This window comes from Dipodomys spectabilis, unplaced genomic scaffold (genome assembly GCF_019054845.1).
Source record: "Dipodomys spectabilis isolate Male_0828 unplaced genomic scaffold, ASM1905484v1 ptg000089l, whole genome shotgun sequence".
Classification (NCBI taxonomy): domain Eukaryota; kingdom Metazoa; phylum Chordata; class Mammalia; order Rodentia; family Heteromyidae; genus Dipodomys; species Dipodomys spectabilis.
In genome coordinates, this window is record NW_024870766.1 from 3850776 (window position 1) to 3871543 (window position 20768).

At 34.9% G+C, this 20768-nt stretch overlaps 1 protein-coding gene across 7 annotated transcripts in view; it reads right to left on the bottom strand.

The window, feature by feature from the left end:
• Akap9 (A-kinase anchoring protein 9) overlaps positions 1–20768 on the bottom strand; it is a 187859-nt gene that overhangs the window by 75802 nt on the left and 91289 nt on the right. For all 7 annotated transcript variants that reach the window (XM_042684582.1, XM_042684585.1, XM_042684586.1 and 4 more), the window contains 12 exons: positions 19532–19669; positions 18573–19058; positions 17881–17944; positions 17635–17756; positions 16751–16942; positions 11927–12115; positions 9583–9724; positions 5424–5643; positions 4257–4407; positions 1323–1994; positions 915–1123; positions 567–672 (listed from right to left, as the gene is read on the bottom strand). In XM_042684582.1, the coding sequence (XP_042540516.1) occupies positions 567–672; positions 915–1123; positions 1323–1994; positions 4257–4407; positions 5424–5643; positions 9583–9724; positions 11927–12115; positions 16751–16942; positions 17635–17756; positions 17881–17944; positions 18573–19058; positions 19532–19669 (2691 nt within the window). The remainder of the gene's footprint in view (positions 1–566; positions 673–914; positions 1124–1322; positions 1995–4256; positions 4408–5423; positions 5644–9582; positions 9725–11926; positions 12116–16750; positions 16943–17634; positions 17757–17880; positions 17945–18572; positions 19059–19531; positions 19670–20768) is intronic.

Below are 20768 nucleotides of genomic sequence, written 5' to 3' on the forward strand. Positions count from 1 at the left end.
ACATAGTCAAGAAAGATAGGGAGTGAAAAGATTCATCAGATGAGTCAACAGTGAAGACTCAGTGAACTTGAAGAGTAGTTCCATGAAGTGTGAAGATAGAAGGTAGGATGCTCTCCTCTGAGGGGGACAATGTAGTTTTTCAGTAACACTAATGAAAGTTAATTTCCCCTCAAACTTTTCCTCTTATTGGGGAAATAGGAATACACACACACACACATACACACATACATATCAACACACCGACATACATACACACAGATACTTGAAAAGTCATATACAATAGTTTTAAACAATTTTTTTCTTTTTTGCCAGTCAGTCCTGAGGCTTGAACTCAGGGTTTGGGCACTGTCTCTGAGCTTCTTTTGTTCAAGGCTAGCACTCTACCACTTGAGCCACAGTGTCACCTTGAGTTTTTTCTGTTTATGTAGCACTGAGGAATCAAACCCAGGGATTCATGCATGCTAAATAAGCATCCTGCCACTAAGCCACATTCCCAGCCCTAAAACAATTCTTAATTTATAATTTGCTCTCTATTGTTAATAAATAACATTAAAAAAAAGTCTTACCTCTTCACTTGACTGGACAATTAATTTCTGTAGTTGTAAAAGAATTCCATCAATATTTTCTTGAACCCAAATGAAAGCTTCATCATCTGCTGCTTCAAACTGTAGTCTTCAAGAAAAAGACAAAAACATCAGAGATCTTTTCAGGACCATTTATTGCACACATTAAAAACTACAACGCCTCATTTCACTTATCACTGGAACCTGAAGCCAAGTGTTCTCTTTCTCTGTGTCAAAGGTTTTACTTGTTTTCAGATACAGGAATTTTATATCATCTCTTAATACAAATTCCCCATTCTTGGCTAGCATGTCTAAGAACGCCATTTTCAAAGACCAAATAAAATGTTTAACCTATTTGAGGCTTTCTGGGCTAGATGCTGCAGTTTCAAATCCACGTGCTGAAGATTCTGTCTGATCATTTCTAATTCATGATTATAGCCACTTTCTCCTCCATTCATTTCAATCAATTTTGGATAGCTTGATTCTTTTGTCTCTCCTTCTATTTTCTGTTGAAGAACCCAATTTCTAGTTCGATCATTAATTATGCTCCAAGTGGTTGGCTGGCAATTTAGAAAAAGACAGCAATAATAAAAAAATGAGTATTATTTAATATTCTCTATTAAAGAATAATTATTTTCCAAAGTCCTATAAACTTCAGTTGAAATATTTAAATAATTTAATGCAGTATCAAAATTTTATGATCAAAGTTTTAAAGTTAAAAAAAACTTTAAAATATTTAAAAAGAAAAAGCCAATTTACCTCATTAAGATTCTGATAAAGAATGCGTCTATTACTTTCTCGTTTTTCTTCTCGCTCTAGTTCTTGCTTTTGGAATTCCTGCATGATTCCTTGAAGTCGTTTTCCTTCAAGGTCTAACTTATAAACTTGCTGTCTTTTCTCTTCCAGCTGGCGCTGGAGATCTTCCACTTTGGATTGTAGCTCATGCATTTTTTTCTGTCCCTCAGTGTTGGCATCTTGTTCTGTCTGCAATGTCTTCCTATGAACCTGTCTATCCTTTTCCATTTGCTGTCTTGTTTGCAAGGAATCTAGTTTATATTTTTCAGTCTCATTTAATAATTCTACGATGTGATTTTGTTTTTCTTCTAGCTGTTTCTGTAATTCTTTAAGTAAGTCCTCTGTGGGCAAAGATGGTCGAGGCTGCCCACCATCCCCATTGCTTTGCAGCTGTGCATGTAACTCCCGTTCCCTGTCTAGGGCACTACTCATTTCCCGAACTCGAACTTTCTCAGACTCTAGAAGTACTTGAAGCTCTAAGTTTCGACCTTGCTCTTCTGATAATTGGGCATCATATAGCATTCTCTGTGATTCTATTTTCTGCTGTGATTCACTAAGGAGTTGTTTCTGTTGTTCTAAAAGAATATTTAACTGAATATTTCTCTTTTTCTGATCCTCAAGTGAAAATTTCAGATCCTTTAAGAGAAAATAAAATTGAAATTGTGTTAATATTCTTAAAAATACTTTATAAGTACACAACCATACCTTTATTAATACCAAATTGGAAGTGTGTGATTCAGTTAACTTACATTTTCAGGGGTTAGACTGTAATTCTATTTTTATTTTTGTCAGTCATGGGGCTTGAACTGTGGGCCTGAGCGCTGTCATTCAGCTCTTCAGCTCAAGGCTAGTGCTCTACCACTTGAGCCACAGCACCACTTCTGGTTTTCTGGCAGTTTATTGGAGATAAAGAGTTTCATAGCCTTTCCTGCTAAGGCTGGCTTTGAACCGTGAACTTTAGATTTCAGCTTCCTGAGTACCTAAGATTATAGGTGTAATCCATCGGTGCCCAGCTACACTGTAATTCTTTAGATAGTTAACTGATTTTTCATCAATGAATATTAACAAAAATAGGTAAGATAAATAACATCTTTCTCTTAAAATGTTAACCTTCTCTGGCTAAATATGAAGCAGGGGACTTTTCTGCTAGTAACAGTTTTTAAAAGTAAGTATTCTTATATTCTCACAGTATTAATAATCACTCTCTTTTTTAGGCTGAAGTGATATGATCTACTTTACTGATGAATACTATACATTTCTCAGGCAACACAATATTTTAGTTCTCATTTAATTCTATCTCCCAATTAAAGTATGATTTTAAGTGTAGAAAATACAATTGGACCATTCAAGTATGTGAGCCTCTATCCATATTTGAAAAAAACTAAATTTGAGTCCTATATTAACTCATTTTTTCATTAAAACTTTTCCATTTTTATCAAAATTGGGAGTTACTATGTATTTCTTTACATCCTCAAAATACCTAGTTCTTATAAATCAAATACTTATGAGCACAAAGGGATCTAAGTTAGTGTAGACACTTTCCTGCCACATGGATGTGAAATAAGGGTTCCCTATTGAGTTTTTAATGTAATATCATATCAAATCTTTACTGTTAGGTACTTACATGTAAGTATGAGAAAATAACATTATCCATCAGTAATATGATGGAGATACCAAACAACTACAATATCCTGCAGGGTGACTTCCTTTTTGTTCAAAGAAAAAAATTTTGTTTCATTCACGAAACTATTAAAAATAACACAGAAAACCTGTGTGCTAGTGGTTCATGCCTGTAATCCTAGCTATTGAGTAGTCTAGAGATCTGAGTACCATGGTTTGAAGCCAGCCCATGCAGGAAAGGAGAATTTTATCTCCAACTAACCATCAAATGTCAGAGGTAGAGCTGTGGCTAAAGTGGTAGAGTACCAAAACTAGAGAGAAAAAGCTAAGGGACAATTCCCAGGTGCTGAGTTTAATCCTCATTACCAACACACACATAAACACACACACACACACACACACATAAACACACACACACACACAATCACAAAAAGTTGAAAATACATGTGTTCCTAATATAAAGTGATAGGAGTTCCTGAAAAACCTGTGTTTGGCAGTATTACCAACTAAAAATAATAGGTCTTATGAGGAAGGCAGAGTTAGGGACAGAGTACTTAAAAGTATATGAGAATTTTAATAATAAAAAGACTAGTAGTATAGCAGTAACATGTACTCATGTGGAGTTTACCACAGTGAAAATTAAATAAACAGGGATACCACAGTGGAAATTAAATAAACAGGAAAGAGGGAAAAAAGGAGAAGGAAGAAAGGAAGGAAAGAAGGAAGGAAAGAGAGGGAGGGATGGATGGCAGGTGGGACAAAAATGCTAGCAACACTTTATTTATTACCACAGTTAGAAAATACTGGACAAGGTACCAGAAAAAGATTCCTGTTCACCTTCACTAGGAGAAAACAGGAACCCATACTACTTCTGCACTAAAGAATGCCATGACAGTCTTATTTATTAAATGGTGTGTGTATTAACTCACATCTCCAAAATATATTTCAGGGTCGAATCTACATCCACTCTTGGATGTAGCAAAATAAAAAAAAATTATGGTCATTTACATTAAGTCAGAACAGGTTAGATAAACATTACAGTACTAGTCAATGCACAGTGAAAACTTAATACAGCTTGGGTGGGGGAATAGGAAGGGGTAAGTGGGAGATAATGAGGGAAGGGGTAACAATTAAAAATAAATGCACTTATTGTCTTACTTATGCAACGTAACCGCCCCTCCCCCCCCCCCCCCCCCGCACCCCCTGCTTATCATTTACACAGGGGAAATTCTGAAGATCAGATACACCAGAGACACATAAAGCCAAAGATGATAATACCTCAAGCTCTTCTTTATCACGCTCTTCACTATGCCCCAACTTGGCTTTCTCTTTTTCTAAAGCCCACTGGAGCTCTCTTGATTTCTTTTGCTCAATTGCCACAGTATCATTAAGCAAGTGTACTTCATCTGTTTTATCTTTAACTTCCAGCCTAAATCAAGAGAAAAATGATTTTGATCTAAGTTTTGATCTAAGTACATATTTATAGAGAGAAATTAGCTACCAATGAAAAGCTGAAGCATGTTTGCTTGTTTGGTCAGTCATGGGCTTGAATTCTGGGCTTGGACGCTGTCCCTGTGCTCTTTAGCATAGGGTGAGCACTCTACCACTTGAGCCACAGCACCACTTTCTGGTTTTCTAGTGGTTTATTGGAGATAAGAGTGTCACGGACTTTCATGCCCGGGCTGGCTTTGAACTGTGATCTTCAAATCTAAGCTTCCTGAGTAGCCAGGATTATAGGCATGAGCCTCTGGTGGACGGCTGAAGCATGTTTTAGGCTATTAAGCTAAAGCATGTTATATTATATCATGAAGAATGTTATAAACTTTGTAAAGATGGATTCTTGATTGCAGTTCATTTCAAATTAATTATTTTCAGTAATTCTTATAATGCTATTGTAAACAATTAAACCATTTATTGCTACTAAGTAATATTTTCCCTTGTCTTTTTACTATTTTTACTAAGGAAATCGTCTCATGAATTTGTGCATATGAAATAAATGTTCAAAATAAAAACAACCGCACTTGAAATGTGTCATTGGCAAGAACAATATCTCAGTATTTTTAACAAAAAACATCTCTTTTTTTACAGCATTATCTCTTCAAACACTTAAGTCTATTTTAGCTAATTAAACCATGAATTATTTCTAAAGAAATCATGAAGGTTACTTCAAATTAGTTGGTGGTAAAATACAGGCCAAAACAACATCTACAATTCTTTAGTAGAACTGAAATCATGGTAAGCAATATGACAAAATAATTGAGTTTATAATTCAGAAAAATCTGAGGTTTCCCTGTCTACATCAGTTTTTCTTGTAAACAGCAAGGTTTAATGCTACTTAAACATCATGAATGTTGTTTTATTTCTGTATTATTTGCACAATATTTATGACAAAGCTATTCCAATTCCTAATCCATGTTTATTTTGTAATTACAAAATTTGGCGCACCTGAATGCTTCTAATTCCTTTAGGTGTTTATGCTGTGCCTTGAGTGTTGTTTCTAGCTCCAATTTTGTTTGTGCAAGTTCACTTTTTAGTTCTGCAACCACCACTTTTTCTGAACTTAGCTGTTCCTGCAGTTCAGTTGCTCTGTCCTTCGCAGTACTGAGCTCCACTTGCATCTCCAGCATTTGAGACTGCTTCTGCTGCATGTTATATTCCAGGAACTCTGAAGGGAATATGTTTAATAGTTAAAATACAATCTAGAAATTAATGTTTGCCTTATATTATTAATAATTGATGTGTAACAGGATACTAGTGCAAAGCAACTGTGAAGAGTATTGTCACTCAAGTTGGTGATTTACACAAATAAACTATGCTTGTTTTGCTCATTGTGCTTGTGCTATTTGAGAACTATAAATGTGTAAGTTTAAAAGTTTGACAGAATATATTCATGGTGCAAAATTTAAAATGCAAAATTTTAAATGTACATAATATGTTCTAAGGAGAGATTTCTGTACTTATTTGCTCATTTAGAATGCTAAACATTCACACTTAAAAGTGCCATACACAGGGCTGGGAAGGTGGCTCAGTGGTAGAGTGCTTGCCTTGCATGCCTGCGGCCCTGGGTTCGATTCCTCAGCACCACATAAGCAAAAAGAAAAAAGCCGGAAGTGGCGCTGTGGCTCAAGTGGTAGAGTGCTGGCCTTGAGCTGAAGAGCTGAGGGACAGTGCCCAGGCTCAGAGTTCAGGCCCCATGACCGGACCCAAAAAAAAAAAAAAAAAAAAAGTGCCATACATAGTACTTGAAGTATCCCATAGAGCTGTGACTACAACGATAAGCAGTTCTGGCTTCTTTTGTTCAGTTCTCTTTGCAGATGGTCCCTAGGAACTTTATCTCACAAGGTAGAGTCTAACCCCCAGTTTGGATCCTAGTTTTTCAAAACCAGTCAAACTCTTGCTACATGTTTATCATTATGAAAATAAATCCAAGAATTTAAATCTTCAAATGTTGTGATAAAAGGTTCCAAATATGCACTGAGTTTGTTTATGAACAATATATGCTTACATACATTGGCACAACACTGAAAAGCTCTGTGGACATGGTCACCTGGACATTAGTCATTATTTTAGGCTTTATATAATTCTATGTGGGATTTCTGCTCTCTTTTTTGGCTTTCTATTCTATCACCAACATACAACAGTACTCTAATAAGGAAACAATTTCTTAACCTAGAAATTCTATCAAAATCATCAATTCACATTACAGTGAATTACAAGGAGATTAGAACTAATGATAATCATGTTCAATGCTAATTTAAGATTTTAAACCTGTTTCATAGGAGTAAAGCTAAAGATTTACACATATATAAATATTAATCTATATGATACAAGTCAATGAACTTCTATTTAAGTTAGATAAAATATTCATAGTTATCTTCAAAACAATTTTTAAATAAACCTGTATCTAAAGGGGTATGTTTATTTCATATCTGCTTTTTCAAAAGCAATTTAAACTTGATTCAGCTTTAAAATGAATATGTGAGTCTAGAATGTGACTTCAAAATTGGAAAAAATGTGTTTCTACCATTGTATAAAACAAAACTATTACAGCTACATGTAGGCAACTGTCCTCACTAGATACCATGAACATTTAATCTCTAATGATTTTCACTTATAGCTCAATTTAAATAGATGCCTATAGCTCAAGTGGTAGAGTGCTAGCCTTGAGTGAGCTAAGGGACAGCGCTCAGGCCCAGAGTTCAAGCCCCACGACCAAAAAAAAAAAAAAAAAAAAAATAGATGCCTATACTGAAAAGTAGGGAAAAGACTTGTTAGTATATCATATCACAAAAGTAAAAATCCAACTAACTCGTAATAATGAAAAAGGACTTATTTCAGTAATTAAAAGATATCTGAAAATCAGAAGTGTGATCCAAGTGGTAGAGTACTTGCAAAAGTCCTGAGTTCAATGCCCAATACCATAAACAAACAAGCACAAGGCCCTCCCCACACACCCCCCCCCTCCAAAAAAAAAATCCTACAATATTTAATAGCCACAGAACAACCAACAGTTTGGAAACAAAGGTTCTAATGATACTGTTGGCAAAGACATGGGCAAATAGAATTCACACACTGCTAATGAGTGTATTGATGTGACTGCTTGTTATAACTGTTTGCAAAATCTAATAAATTTAAACCTATGAATCCTTGGACACAGAAATTCCACTCTTACATGTATATGTGTAATAGAAACATAGCAAACAATTTTAATATCAGCATTGCAATAGCTGACAACTATATCAACAGTCCAACTGTTTAACTACATATAAATTTATATATAAATCATGCACTATCAACACAAAGGAAATCAATAGAATAACAAAGTGAACTACTGATAAATGAAGTAACTTGGAAGATTGTTATAGTAAGACATAAAATTTGTACAGATTGATAAAGTTCAAAATTAGGCAAACTTCAAACATGTAGATTTAGAAATATATAAAATGGTATATTTATATTGGCATACAAATATATACATTGGTTGCATGTGTGTGTATATACAAGCCTCATTCTGGCTCAGTTTTCATGTTCATGGCTGGCACTCTGCCATATAAGCTATGCCTCTAGTCCATCATTTTGCTGGTTAAATGGAGATTGGAGTCTCACAGACTTTTGTGCATTGGCTGGCTTTGAACTGCAACCTCCAGGTCTCAATATCTTGAAGAGTCACTGGCACCTAGCTGAAATAATGGTTACTTATAAGTTACTACCGAGTAGCATATGAGGGGCCTTTTAGGATTTGGGGAATGTTCTTCTACACATTGATGCTGACACTATACATATATGTAATTTTTGTTGTTGTTAGTTGTGGGGCTTGAACTCAGGGCATGGGCACTGTCCGTGAGCTGTTCTGCTCACAGCTAGTACAGTTCCACTTCCAGTTTTTGAGTGGTTAATCAGAGATAAGAGTCTCATAGACTTTCCTGCTTGGACTGGCTTTGAACTCTGATCCTCAGATCTCAGCCTCCTGAGAGTATAGGATTACAGGTGTGAATCACCAGTGCCCAGCTAACATAATACTCATTTAATAAACTTGTTATAATGTGTATTTAAATTTTATACTTTTCTGTATGTATAGTAGTTCCTAATTTTGAAATCATGTTTTCAATGAACTTCTATTTAAGTTAGATAAGATATTAATAGTTATCTTCAAAGCAATTTTTAATTAAACCTGTGCTTAAAGGGGTAAGCTTATCTCATATCTGCTTTTCCAAAAGTAATTTAAACTTGATTCAGCTTTAAAATGAATGTGCAAGCCTAGAATGTGACGTCAAAATTGGAAAAAATGTGTTTCTACCATTATATAAAACAAAACTGAGATGATAGGAATACAGGTGTAAGTCACCAGCACTCAGATAACTTAATATTCATTTAATAAGCTTGTCATAATGTGTATTTGAATTTTGTACTTTTTGAAATATGTATGGTTGCTCCCAATTTTGTAAACAAACTATTTAAAAATTGTGGATTTTCTTTTTTTTGGATAGTTGTTCACAAAAAGAGTAGGAAAGACTGTCTTCTTATCATACAGCTTTAAGACAAACACATAACTGGAAACAAAAGGTTTCTATAATGTACTGTTTACTGTTTGCAGTTCTTTTTTCTTTCTCTTTTGTTTTTGTTTTATTGTTCTGTTTTGTTTGCTGTACCTTTTGTCATGTATTTAAGTTTATCTGGCCCACAGAAGGAAAAGGGAATCAAAGAACAGCTGAGCAGAAAATGAACTAATGCAACAATTATACTCACTAGACACTAAGTTGGAAATGAACTTTACAATTTGGGGGGAGGTGGAGCAGGGAGGGGAAAATGGGAGAAAATGAGGGAGGGGGTAACAGTGTCCAAAAAGAAATGTAGTCATTATCTTACTTATGTAACTATAACTCCCTGCATCACCTTTACAATAAATAAGAAAAAAATTAAAACAAACATGAAGAACAGTCTTAACCTGAATGTAAGCCTACACATTTTAAGTTCAATATAGCTGCCAACCCTACAGTAATAATGATAAATTATCTACTCAGCATAAAGAAAATGAGAAGAAAATGCGAAGAAATGTTTTAACTGACTAATAATGGCATTAAGCTGAAAATACCATTTAACATACCTTGGCTTGGTTTATCACTCTCTTGGTCTCTTTTCAGGATCATCCTACCATTAATTTGAGCACGCAGTGCTTGAATTTCAGATAACAAACTCCTTCTATCTGCTTTTTGTAGATAATCAATAGCTGCTTGATATTCAATGCCCTGTAACAAAGGAAAATGGAAAATGAAAAAAACTAATGAAGAGAGTTGTAAAGAGACAACAAGAATAAAATTAGCAACCATAAACTCTGAAGAGTGAATGGAATGGCCTTTGGAAGACATGTCAGTAATTTTTTTTTGTCCCACAATGTGTGCAGATATGGTTTAGACAGATGCTCCTTCATCTCTGTATACTGCTGTGTACTTCGTAAAAGCAAGAAAATTCTATTAACTGCAATAATAACTACCAAAAAAATTAACAAAATACCTCCTAAAATCAAAGGACATACAGCAAAATGCCTAATCAGTATTCTTCAATTAATAAGTCACAAAAACTTAATATCACTTTCTTTTTGCTTTAGCATTTAGTAAAATCTGAGTAAGGTTTTTGTATTATTATTATTTTTTTCATCTTCATTCTTCTTGTTTTTTTTTTTTTTTGGGTCCGGTCGTGGGGCCTGAATTCTGGGCCTGGGCGCTGTCCCTCAGCTCTTCAGCTCAAGGCTAGCGCTCTACCACTTGAGCCACAATGCCACTTCTGGCTTTTTTCTTTTTGCTTATGTGGTGCTGAGGAATGGAACCCAGGGCCTCATGCATGCAAGGCAAGCGCTCTACAACTGAGCCACCTTCCCAGCCCTCATCTTCATTACTCTTATAGTTGTATAGTGGTGTGACTTGTTCTCAAGAGTGGATTCTGGTAATACATTTAACGGAAGTATTACAAAAGTGATGTGCATCTTCAGATAAGAATAAATGTGAAAACATGCATGCATGTTTTCATTGCTAGTAATATTAACTGATTGTTTGGGTCTTGTGGTTGTTTGCAATGTCTCTCCACTATGAAGTTATTGCTTTTCTCTTTGTAATTACAGAAGTCCTTCTAGATGTTTACTTTGGTATTGTCCAAACATTCTTTTACTATTAAATAGTTGTACAAAGAGATTAGAATTCCTTGTTAGGTTATGAGTACTTCTAGGTACTCAAGAATGTTTCTTGGTCAGTGTCATCTCTTCTATCTTTCTCTCTCATATTCCCCCTACAGTCATTATATTCAGTGTACAAAATGAACTACAAAACTATACAAATGTTATTTTAACAACTTTCTCCTACTAATTTTTAGCATCCATTGCTAATTATTGCTTGAATAGATCAGGTTTAATGAAGGGTGATTTGCTAATTCTATCAACCCTTCTACATTAATAAAGGTCATTCCACTGTCATACTTTTTACATATCCATTCCTATCAATATGAACTCACTGTTCTACTCAGTTTTACAATCTGTCAATATCATTGTGTTTGATGCTTGTATTTTCAAATTTGGCCTTAACAAGATACTCCAGATTCATCTATTTAGTACCTTCCTTGCTGCAGCCCTGGAACCCCAAGTTGTCCACAGAACCTTATTATTTTAACAGAGAATGTATTTAAAATTTAGACCCATGCACTAAGAATTGTGAGTAAACTTAACTATGGTGTAGACTCTATCACCAGACACAGGTCGTTTTAGGTTTTCTGTTTGTTACTGAATCTGTTTATTTCATCCATGCTTCAAAATGCAAAGGAAATTATTCACAATATTCTATCTTAAGCTAATGTTTTAACATTGTAATGTGTCATTTTTCTTAAAACAGTTCTCCAGAAATTGTTATCATTTTCAAAGAACTTCCACATTCATTATTCATAGATTCCAATTTTGTAGCTCACCACTCACCATCAACAAAGCTAAAGATTACAGACTTGAGACCTCTGAAATTACAAGCTGAAACAAATTTTATTGTCTAAAGTTGTTTGTGTTAGATATTTTGTTATAGACACACAAAGTCTAATACAACTGCACAGAAAGCAAGATTGTGTTCTAACATAAAAATGTAATAGAGGGTTACAGAAACTTGAGTATTTCCACTAGGAGCAATGGCTGCTGGCAATTTCACAAAACATAATTAATGGGAACAATGAGAAATGATTATCTTATCTCTTCTTCTTTGGTTTTAGTCTGTTCTTTTTTAAAATAAATTTCCCAAGTTTGATGAACAGCTCATTCATTTTCTTTCTTACTGTCTACCATAAGATATGTAAGATAATTTTTTTTCTTGTAAGTATCATTAGTAGTCCTTGTTCAAATTATGCTTAATACTTGAATGATTCAGTAATTCATTTTCTTACTTTTTAAAAATATTTTTTAAAATAAAGTTTTGTTTTGATACCTGTTCTTGTAGTCTGCGTTCCAAACAGTTTAATAATCCACCTACATCTCTAGTACCTAAAGCAGTCAGTTCAGTTTGAAATGTGGCTAGTAAACAACTGCGTTCCTTTAAGAAAATATGTTGAAGGGCAAGTAGAAGTTCACCCCGCCAATCTGAGAGGCTCTCTGGAGACTGAGAACTATCATAAACCTAGCAGAATACAAAATGTAAAAGTTAGTTTTCAAATAAGCATAGTTAAAAAACATTGTAAAAATATTAATCTACTGACTAAAATAAAATTTTAAAGCCTGAGAATATATGTATTTCTAGTTTGAAAACATAAATAGTAACACTAACGGAACACATACAAAGTGAATTATTATTATTAAAATAAAACTAAGACCTCAAATTAGGATTAGCGAGAAGAGACAAAGAAGGACATTACATACTAATAAAAGGATCTTTCCTACAGGAGGATATAACAATTTTAAGTATCTACATATCAAATGCTGGAGCACTCAACTTTATCAAATACTACTTAATGTAAAAACACACATAAATCCAAACACACTGATTGTTGGTGACTTAAACACATCACTGTCGCCTCTGGATAGATCATCCCAGCAAAAAAACTCAACAGAGAAACTTCAGAAATAATTACATCCATCAACTAGACTTAACAGACATCTACAGAATATTTCACCCAGCAGCATGAGAATATACATTCTTCTCAGCAGCACATGAAACACTTTCCAAAATAGATCATACTTGAGGCCACAAAGAAAGTTGTACAAGCTGGATGCTGGTGGCTCATGCCTATAATCCTAGCTACTAAGGATGCTGAGATCTGAGGATCATGGCTCAAAGCCAGCCGAGGCAGGAAAGTCCATGAGACTCTTATCTCCAATTAACCACCAAAAAAACGAGAAGCTGCACTGTGGATCAAGTGGTAGAGCGCAAGCCTTGAGCTGAAGATCTGAGGGACAGTGCCCAGGCACACAGTTAAAGCCCCACAACCGACCAAAAAAAAAAAAAAGTCTGTACAAATTTAGAAATATTGAAACTATTCCCTATATATAGACCAAAAGAATAAAATTAAAGGTCAACACTAAAACCCATCATAGAAAATTCTGTAACTCATGAAGACTGAACAACACATTATTGAATAACAAGTGTGGTCACTGAAGAGATCAGAACAGAAATTGAAATGTTTATGGAATTGAACAAAAACAACCATAAAAAATAGCTGCCCCTGAGTTTTTCTGCTCAAGATTAGCACTCTCTACCACTTTGAGCCATAGCAACTCTTCTGGTTTTCGGTTGGTTAATTGGAGATAAGAGCTCCATGGACTTTCCTGCGTGTGATGGCTTTGAACCATGATTCTCAGGCCTCAATCTCTGAGTAGCTAGGATTACAGGCATGAGCCATCAGCGGCCAATTTAATGATGCACCTTAAACTCCTTGAGAAAGAGGAACAAGTTGAACTCCAAACAAGTAGATAGAAACAAAGAATCAAAATTAAATCAGGAATAAATGAATTAGAAACCAAAAAATCAAAAGAAGAATCAACAAAACAAATAATTGATTCTTTGAAAAGATTAACAGACCCTTAGCAAATCTGACCAAAAAAGAAGAGAACACCCCCCAAATAAAATTTGGGAGAAAATGGGAACATCACGACAGAAACAAGAAAGAACCAGAACATTATAAGGAATATTTTGCAAACCTTTCTGCTAACAAATTGAAGAACCTGAAGAAATACCAAGAATTCCTAACAAATGCTGATATACCCAAACTGAACCAAGAAGATATAAACCAACTAAATAAACCCACAGCAAATAATGAAATAGAAATGGCAATAAAAGACCCGCCATACAGGAAAAGCCCAGGACCAGATTCACAGCTAAATTCTATAAGGCCTTCAAAGGAGAACTCACCCCAACACTCCTCAAACTATTCTATCAAATTGAAAGCAAAAGATCACTTCCAATTCATTCTATGAAACAGTATAACACTCATCCCCAAACCAGACAGGGACCCATCAAAGAAAGAGAACTACAGAGCCATCTCTTTGATGAACATCGATGTAAAACTTCTCAATAAAATTCTGGCCAATCAAATTCAACCACTAACCAAAAAAATTAAAATGGTATTTATTCCAGGGATGCAAATCTGGTTCAATATATGCAAGTCGGAAGTGGCGCTGTGGCTCAAGTGGTAGAGCTCTCGCCTTGAGCTGAAGAGCTGAGGGACAGCGCCCAGGCCCAGAGTTCAAGCCCCATGACCAACCCCCCCCCAAAAAATATATATGCAAGTCAATTAATGTAATTTAACAGATCAATGGGAGCAAGGACAAGAACCAGATCATCTCAATAGATGCAGAAGCAGCATTTGACAAGATCCAACACCCTTTTATGATGAAAGCTCTAAAGAAGATAGCAATCCATGGAGCTTTCTTCAATATAATAAAGGCTGTACCTGACAAACCTACAGCCATCATTATACTTAATGGTGAAAAGTTAAAACCATTTCCTCTAAAATCAGGAACAAGATAAGGATGTCTGCTCTCTTCATTTCAATAGAGTACTGGAATTCCTAGCTAGAGCAATAAGGCAAAAGACAAACATAAAGGGGATCCAAATAGGGAAAGAAGAAGTAAAACTGACATGATCCTGTATTTAAGGAACCCCTTAGACTCTTCCAAGTTACTTGAGCTGATTTGAAACTTTGGCAAAATAGCAGGGTATACAATTAACTCACAAAAAGCAGTAGCTTTTCTCTATGCCAACAATGAGAAGAACAAGACTGAAATTAAGAAAGCAACTCCATTTGTAATAGCCTCAAAAAAAGAAAAGAAAGAAAAAAACAGCAACTTACAAATTAAATTAACAAAGATGTGAAGAAAATTAAAGTAGATTTAGGGAAATAGGAAAATCTCCCATGCTCCTGGATTGGGAGGATTAACATCAGGAAAATGACAATACTGCCCAAAGCTATGTATAAATTCAATGCAAAAATCCATCAAAATCCCAATAACATTCTTCAGTAATCTATGAAGAAGCAATCCAAAACTCAATATGGAGTAGTGGAAGACTCCAAATATTGAAAACAATCCTTAGCAGGAAAAACAGTGCTGAAAAAAATATCAACACCAAGCTTCAAACTCTATTACAAAGCCGTAGTAATAAAAACAACTTGGTACTGGCAAAAGAACAAGCTTGAGAATCAATGAAATAGAAGACCCAGAAGTGAACCCACAGACCTATAGCCACATACATAATCTTTGATAGGGGAGCCAAATACAGGATAGAAAAAAGAGCCTCTTCAACAAATGTGCTGGTAGAATTGGCTACACAACGTGCAGAAAACTGGTTAGATCTTTATATATCACTCTGCAGCAGAATCAATTCCAAATGGATCAAAGACCTCAATGTAAGACAAGATACCCTGAAAATATTACAGGAAGTGATAGGGGAAACACTAGGGCTCCTTGGAAGAGATAAAAACTTCCTAAGTAAAGATCCAGAATCACAACAAATCAAAGAAAGACTAGATAAATGGGATTGTATCAAACTGAAGAGTTTTTACAAAGGACATAGCTAGCAAGAAAAATACAAAGCCCACAGAATAGGAGATAATTACTAGCTAAGCATCAGCCAAGGGTTTCAATCTAAAATATACAAAGAGCTAAAAAAATTAAAACTTCAAAAGCAAATCTTCAAGAAACAACAACCCCATTTAAAATTGGGCTAAAAACTTAAGAGACTTCTCAGAAGAAATAAGAACGGCCAATAGACAGATGGAGAGGTGCTCAACATCTCTGGCTATAAAAGAAATACAAATCAAAACAACTTTAAGAGTCTACCTCACCCCAGTTAGAATAACGATTATCAAAAAAAACTAACAATAACAGATTCTGGTGGGATGTGGCCAACAGGGAATGCTAGTATACTGTTGGTGGGAATGAAAACTTGTTCAACTACTCTGGAATGCAGTATGTAGGTTACCCAAAAGACTAAACATAGAGCTTCTCGATGCCCTAGCAATTCTACTCCTGGGCATTTATCCAAATGACCACAAACCAGGCCCCAGTAAAGCTACCAGCACAACCATGCTCACTGCAGCACTCTTTACCATAGCTAAGATATGGAATCAACCCAGATGCCTGTCAGTGGACGAGTAGATCAAGAAAATGTGGCATATATACACAATGGAATTCTATGCTTCCATCAGAAAGAATGACACTGCCCTATTATACTAAAGAAAGAGAGACCCAAAGAAACTTAGGCTACATATTTTCACTTATTTGTAATAATTAGAATGTGTCTATAAATCTACAAGTAAACCCAAAGGATAGTAAAAGACAAATAATTACACTTGGACATGATTAATTAAACAGCACTCTAAACATTCACAGTGAGATCAAAGGAGGATATTATTAGGAGAGGATCACAGAGCTCAATAGCTATGTGCAGATGGTCATATAAAATGATGCTTATCAAAATGAATTCTGAGAAACAAGAGATTTTTTACTGTACTGATTGCAGTTTGATATTTCTTTCTTAAAAAAAATTTTGGTTTATTCCCTTTTGTCCTGTTTTTTTTTTTTTTTTTAATTTTTGTACCCTTTATCTTCTACATAAGTTTATCTGATTTGAGGAGGGGAAAGGGAAGCACAGAAATGGTAGGACAAAGGATGAACCAATTCAGCAGTGATAGTCACTAGATCCTATGTTGGAAATGAAATATACACCTTGGGGTTACGTAACTGTGACCTCTCTGTATATCACTTTTACAAGAAAAATTTAAAAAACCTATTTAGAAGCATAATCCTGTTTGAATACCTCAGCTTCTCTTTGCACTTGCATTTTGGTAATTAAATCCTTAAGAGATGAGATGGTGTTGAGGTAAGTTGTTCTCTCTTCTAGCCAAGATTCTGGCACTTGCTGAACAGAATGGTCCTCTCCATCACCATAAGGTGACTCCGTTAGAGAAAGCACCTGCATGCCCTCATTGTGGACAGCTCTTAGTAATCCCTAAAAATCAAAATCCAGAAGCAAAATTTTGACTTCTTCAAAGTTAGACATACAAGGTAAATATATTTTAAGCAAAGTAGCTTTATCAAGCTAGACTGATTAATAAAAACCACAGGAAATTCCATTCCAATTTTACTGAACACTTGTTTTTTATGGAGTAATAAGACAATCCCAACAGCCCCTCCATGACTTTTCATAACTCTCATCATCAAATTTCTTCTTTTTATTTAGTTAACATACTCTTCCTAGATTTAATGATTAGACCCAAATAAAGTAACTTCTATTCCTTAAGATGAATTTAGTAATTTTGGCAAGCAAAATTGAGAATAAAGTTATTTAAAAAAGATCTTGAATCTCATTGCTGGTAGCTCATGCCTATAATCCTAGTCAAGAGGCTGAGATTTGAGGATTGTGGTTTGAAGAAGCCAGTTCGTGACTTTTATCTTTAATAAATGACTCAGAATGAGCTAAAAGTGGCATGTGGCTCAAGTGGTAGAGAAAAAAAGGATCCTCATACAAATCATCACTGATCATATTTCACTTTATTATTTGTGAAATAAGAGAATAAAATGCACAGGACCCAAAAACCCTGTGTGGCTATTCAATTCTCTCTTAAGGGAGAATTCTACCATGTAACTTCAAATAAATACGGTACTGGCTAAATTTCCTAAGGGATCTTTATCTTTTAGTACCTTTATTTTCTTTGGAAATGAATCTGTTGAACTTTCACCTTCTTCTCCTTGACCTTCTGATGTTGCATCAAACCCTTGACTCTGTGCAAGATAAATTCCCTGACCCCAGTCTGATCCAGAATCTAAAAATGAGAAAAACAACTAAATGTAGTTAATAGCACCCCTCAATCACCCATCAACTATAACACTGTAAACATTATAAACACTGTAAACACTATAAATATTACAGAAATTTACATATCTTACCACTGGAACATATTTCTCTAGTTTGGTAAGCTTTAGAATACATTAATTCAGGAACTGAAGATACCTATTTAGAGAAAACAACAAAAATTAAATATTTTCTTCCTTAGTAAGACCCTATGAATTGCTCTGCTGTATTCTGAGAGTTAAATCAATCTAATATTTCAATTTGTATTATTAATAAAACTATCTATAGTTTATGTCTATATAACTTTTTCCTCATGGATATCACTCTGAGGAGAGACAATTATGAATTAAAGAATCCAAAGGTTCTAAGACCATAGAAACTTTTTCTTTTTTTTTTTTTTGGTCGGTTGTGGGGCTTGAACTATGGGCTTTGGTGCTGTCCCTGCACTCTTCAGTTCAAGGCGAGCGCTCACAGCACCACTTCTGGTTTTCTAGTGGTTTATTGGAGATAAGAGTCTCACAGACTTTCCTGCCTGGGCTGGCTTCGAACTGGGATCCTTAGATCTCAGCCTCCTGAGTAGCTAGGATTACAGGCGCGAGCCACCGGTGCCCAGCTAGAAACTTTATTTTCTAATTCTATACAAGGGGAAGATTTAAAATTACAATGTATCATGAAAGACATTTCTTTTATGTTTAAATTTTTTTCTTGAAAACAGAGAAATGTTATGGAAATATCAAAGGAAATATCATGGAGTGTTGGAAAAAACTATTTTATTAAAACCAAATACCTCTTTGGATCTCAGACACTGTATCACAGCTTTCAAGGTGCCACATTCCTCTGTCAGTAACTGAACAGCAACATAATGCTCCCTCTTCAAAGTTTCTGTTTCTGAAATATGTCTGGATTCCATATCCAAAATTTCAGCAGCATGTAGTTCTTGCATCTGCTCAATTTTCTCAGTAAACTGATGGATTATTTCTGTAACTTCTTCTGATGAACATTCGTTTTGTAAATCAATTTGAATTCCTGCATTTCTAACAAGAATTTGTGGTGTCTGATTGCTGCTGCTGACCTTGAGATTTCCCTCTGTCTGGGATGCAGAACATTTACCCATTATAGTGGGAAGTGGCTCTAATATGCAGATCTTTCTATTTTCTTGTACCTTGGACTCATCTTCTTTTTCTAAGCGGGATAATTTCTCTTCTGCCTGTGTGAGTTCATCCCTTACTTGGCTTAAATCTTTCTGAAGAGATGCGATATTAATTTCTTTTACCTAAAAACATAAGGAATAGAATTCAGTTAAAATTTTCACACAATGTAGAAGTTTGGGTAGGAAAGTGAGAAAGTACAATTCATATTTATTGTTCATTTGCCTCAGAATAAAAAATTCTTAGAAGCCTTCACAGTTATGTATCAGTATAGTAGTCATGGATTGCTATAGAAAGTGAAATATTTTTATTTTTGTTTTGGTTCTCATTAGACTTATGTTTCTCCTCAATAATTATCTTTCTTCTGTATGTCTGATTAGGCTGAGATGAAGAGACAAAGATTCCTAGGAAAACCAACCACAGAGAGGGCGATAAACTTGTAACAAAAGAATTTATCATGAGGTCTACAAGACTATTTTCTAGCACTCAAGTTATGGATTTGGGTTTAATTTTACAGAATACACTGAAAAAGAATTACAGCTGTAAAAAAAACAACAACAAAAATAAAAAAGAATTACAGCTGTGTTACTTATCTTACCAAAAGCTCTTCTTGAAGTTTTTCTGCCTTTTCTTTATAATGGACAAGGTCTTGGATAGCCACTGACTGGGCTCTATGAGCCTCAAGGTCACCAAAAAATCTACTTTCTCCACTGGTATGAATTAGCTCAGTAGTTGTCTGAATTACAATAGAAAATAAGAGAAACAGTTAAAAACTATAGTCAACTTTAAGGTTCTTATGCTTTCTAATAAAGCTTTTTCAGGAATGACAGGCTACAGATAGAAGAGGTCCTCTCTCAACAAATAAGGAAATGTTTTGGAATCACTTTAGATTCTATTTTTTTTTTTTTTTGGGTCTGGTTGTGGGGCCTGAACTCTGGGCCTGGGTGCTGTCCCTCAGCTCTTCAGCTCAAGGCTAGTGCTCTACCACTTGAGCCACAGCACCATTTTTGGCTTTTTTCTTTTTGCTTATGTGGTGCTGAGGAATCAAACCCAGGGCCTTGAGCATGCAAGGCAAGCGCTCTACCACTGATCCACCTTCCAAGCCCCACTTTAGATTCTTAAGAGAGTAAGAAAAAGGTTTTCTGTGAATAAAGGTAAATCATGTAAATATGTAAAATATATACAATTAAGATATTTTTGTTATCATTCTAAAGAGTTTCTATATTCCCTTCCCTTTCCTTAAAGTATAGCAGATATAACTGTGATACTTCTTATAGGAAGTCATATTAATATTTCACATTAATTACTTATAATGAGCTAGGGGACAATATAGTAAGTGTGGAATTATTATTTGCAATATAAATTATAAAATCCTGATACACCAATTAATTTCCTGGTATTCAGATAAGGTTATACTTTTACTAGTCCTAATTGTAAATTTAAAGTGACAAACTAATGAAAAAAGTTTTTGTCATATCTGTTATACACTAAGAGGCAACTACAATTTTAGATATTTATTTAAGTAGACATACAGAGGTCAAACAATATTTTCATAAGGGCAAAATCTATGATCAAGTATAATATTTTTAGAATATACTTACCTGTCACACATTAATTTGGGAGAATTAGAAGAAATGATGACATGATACATGTACTAGAAAGAAGTTTTGGAGGAAAAAACTTTACTTAAGTTCTAGAGGACATTGCTAATCTTTTTTTTGTGTGTGTGTGCCAGTACCTAAGGTTGAACTCAGGGCATAGGCACTGTCTCTTAGCTTTTTTGCTCAAGGCTGGTGCTTTACCAGCTGGACCACAGCTTCACTTCTGACTACTGT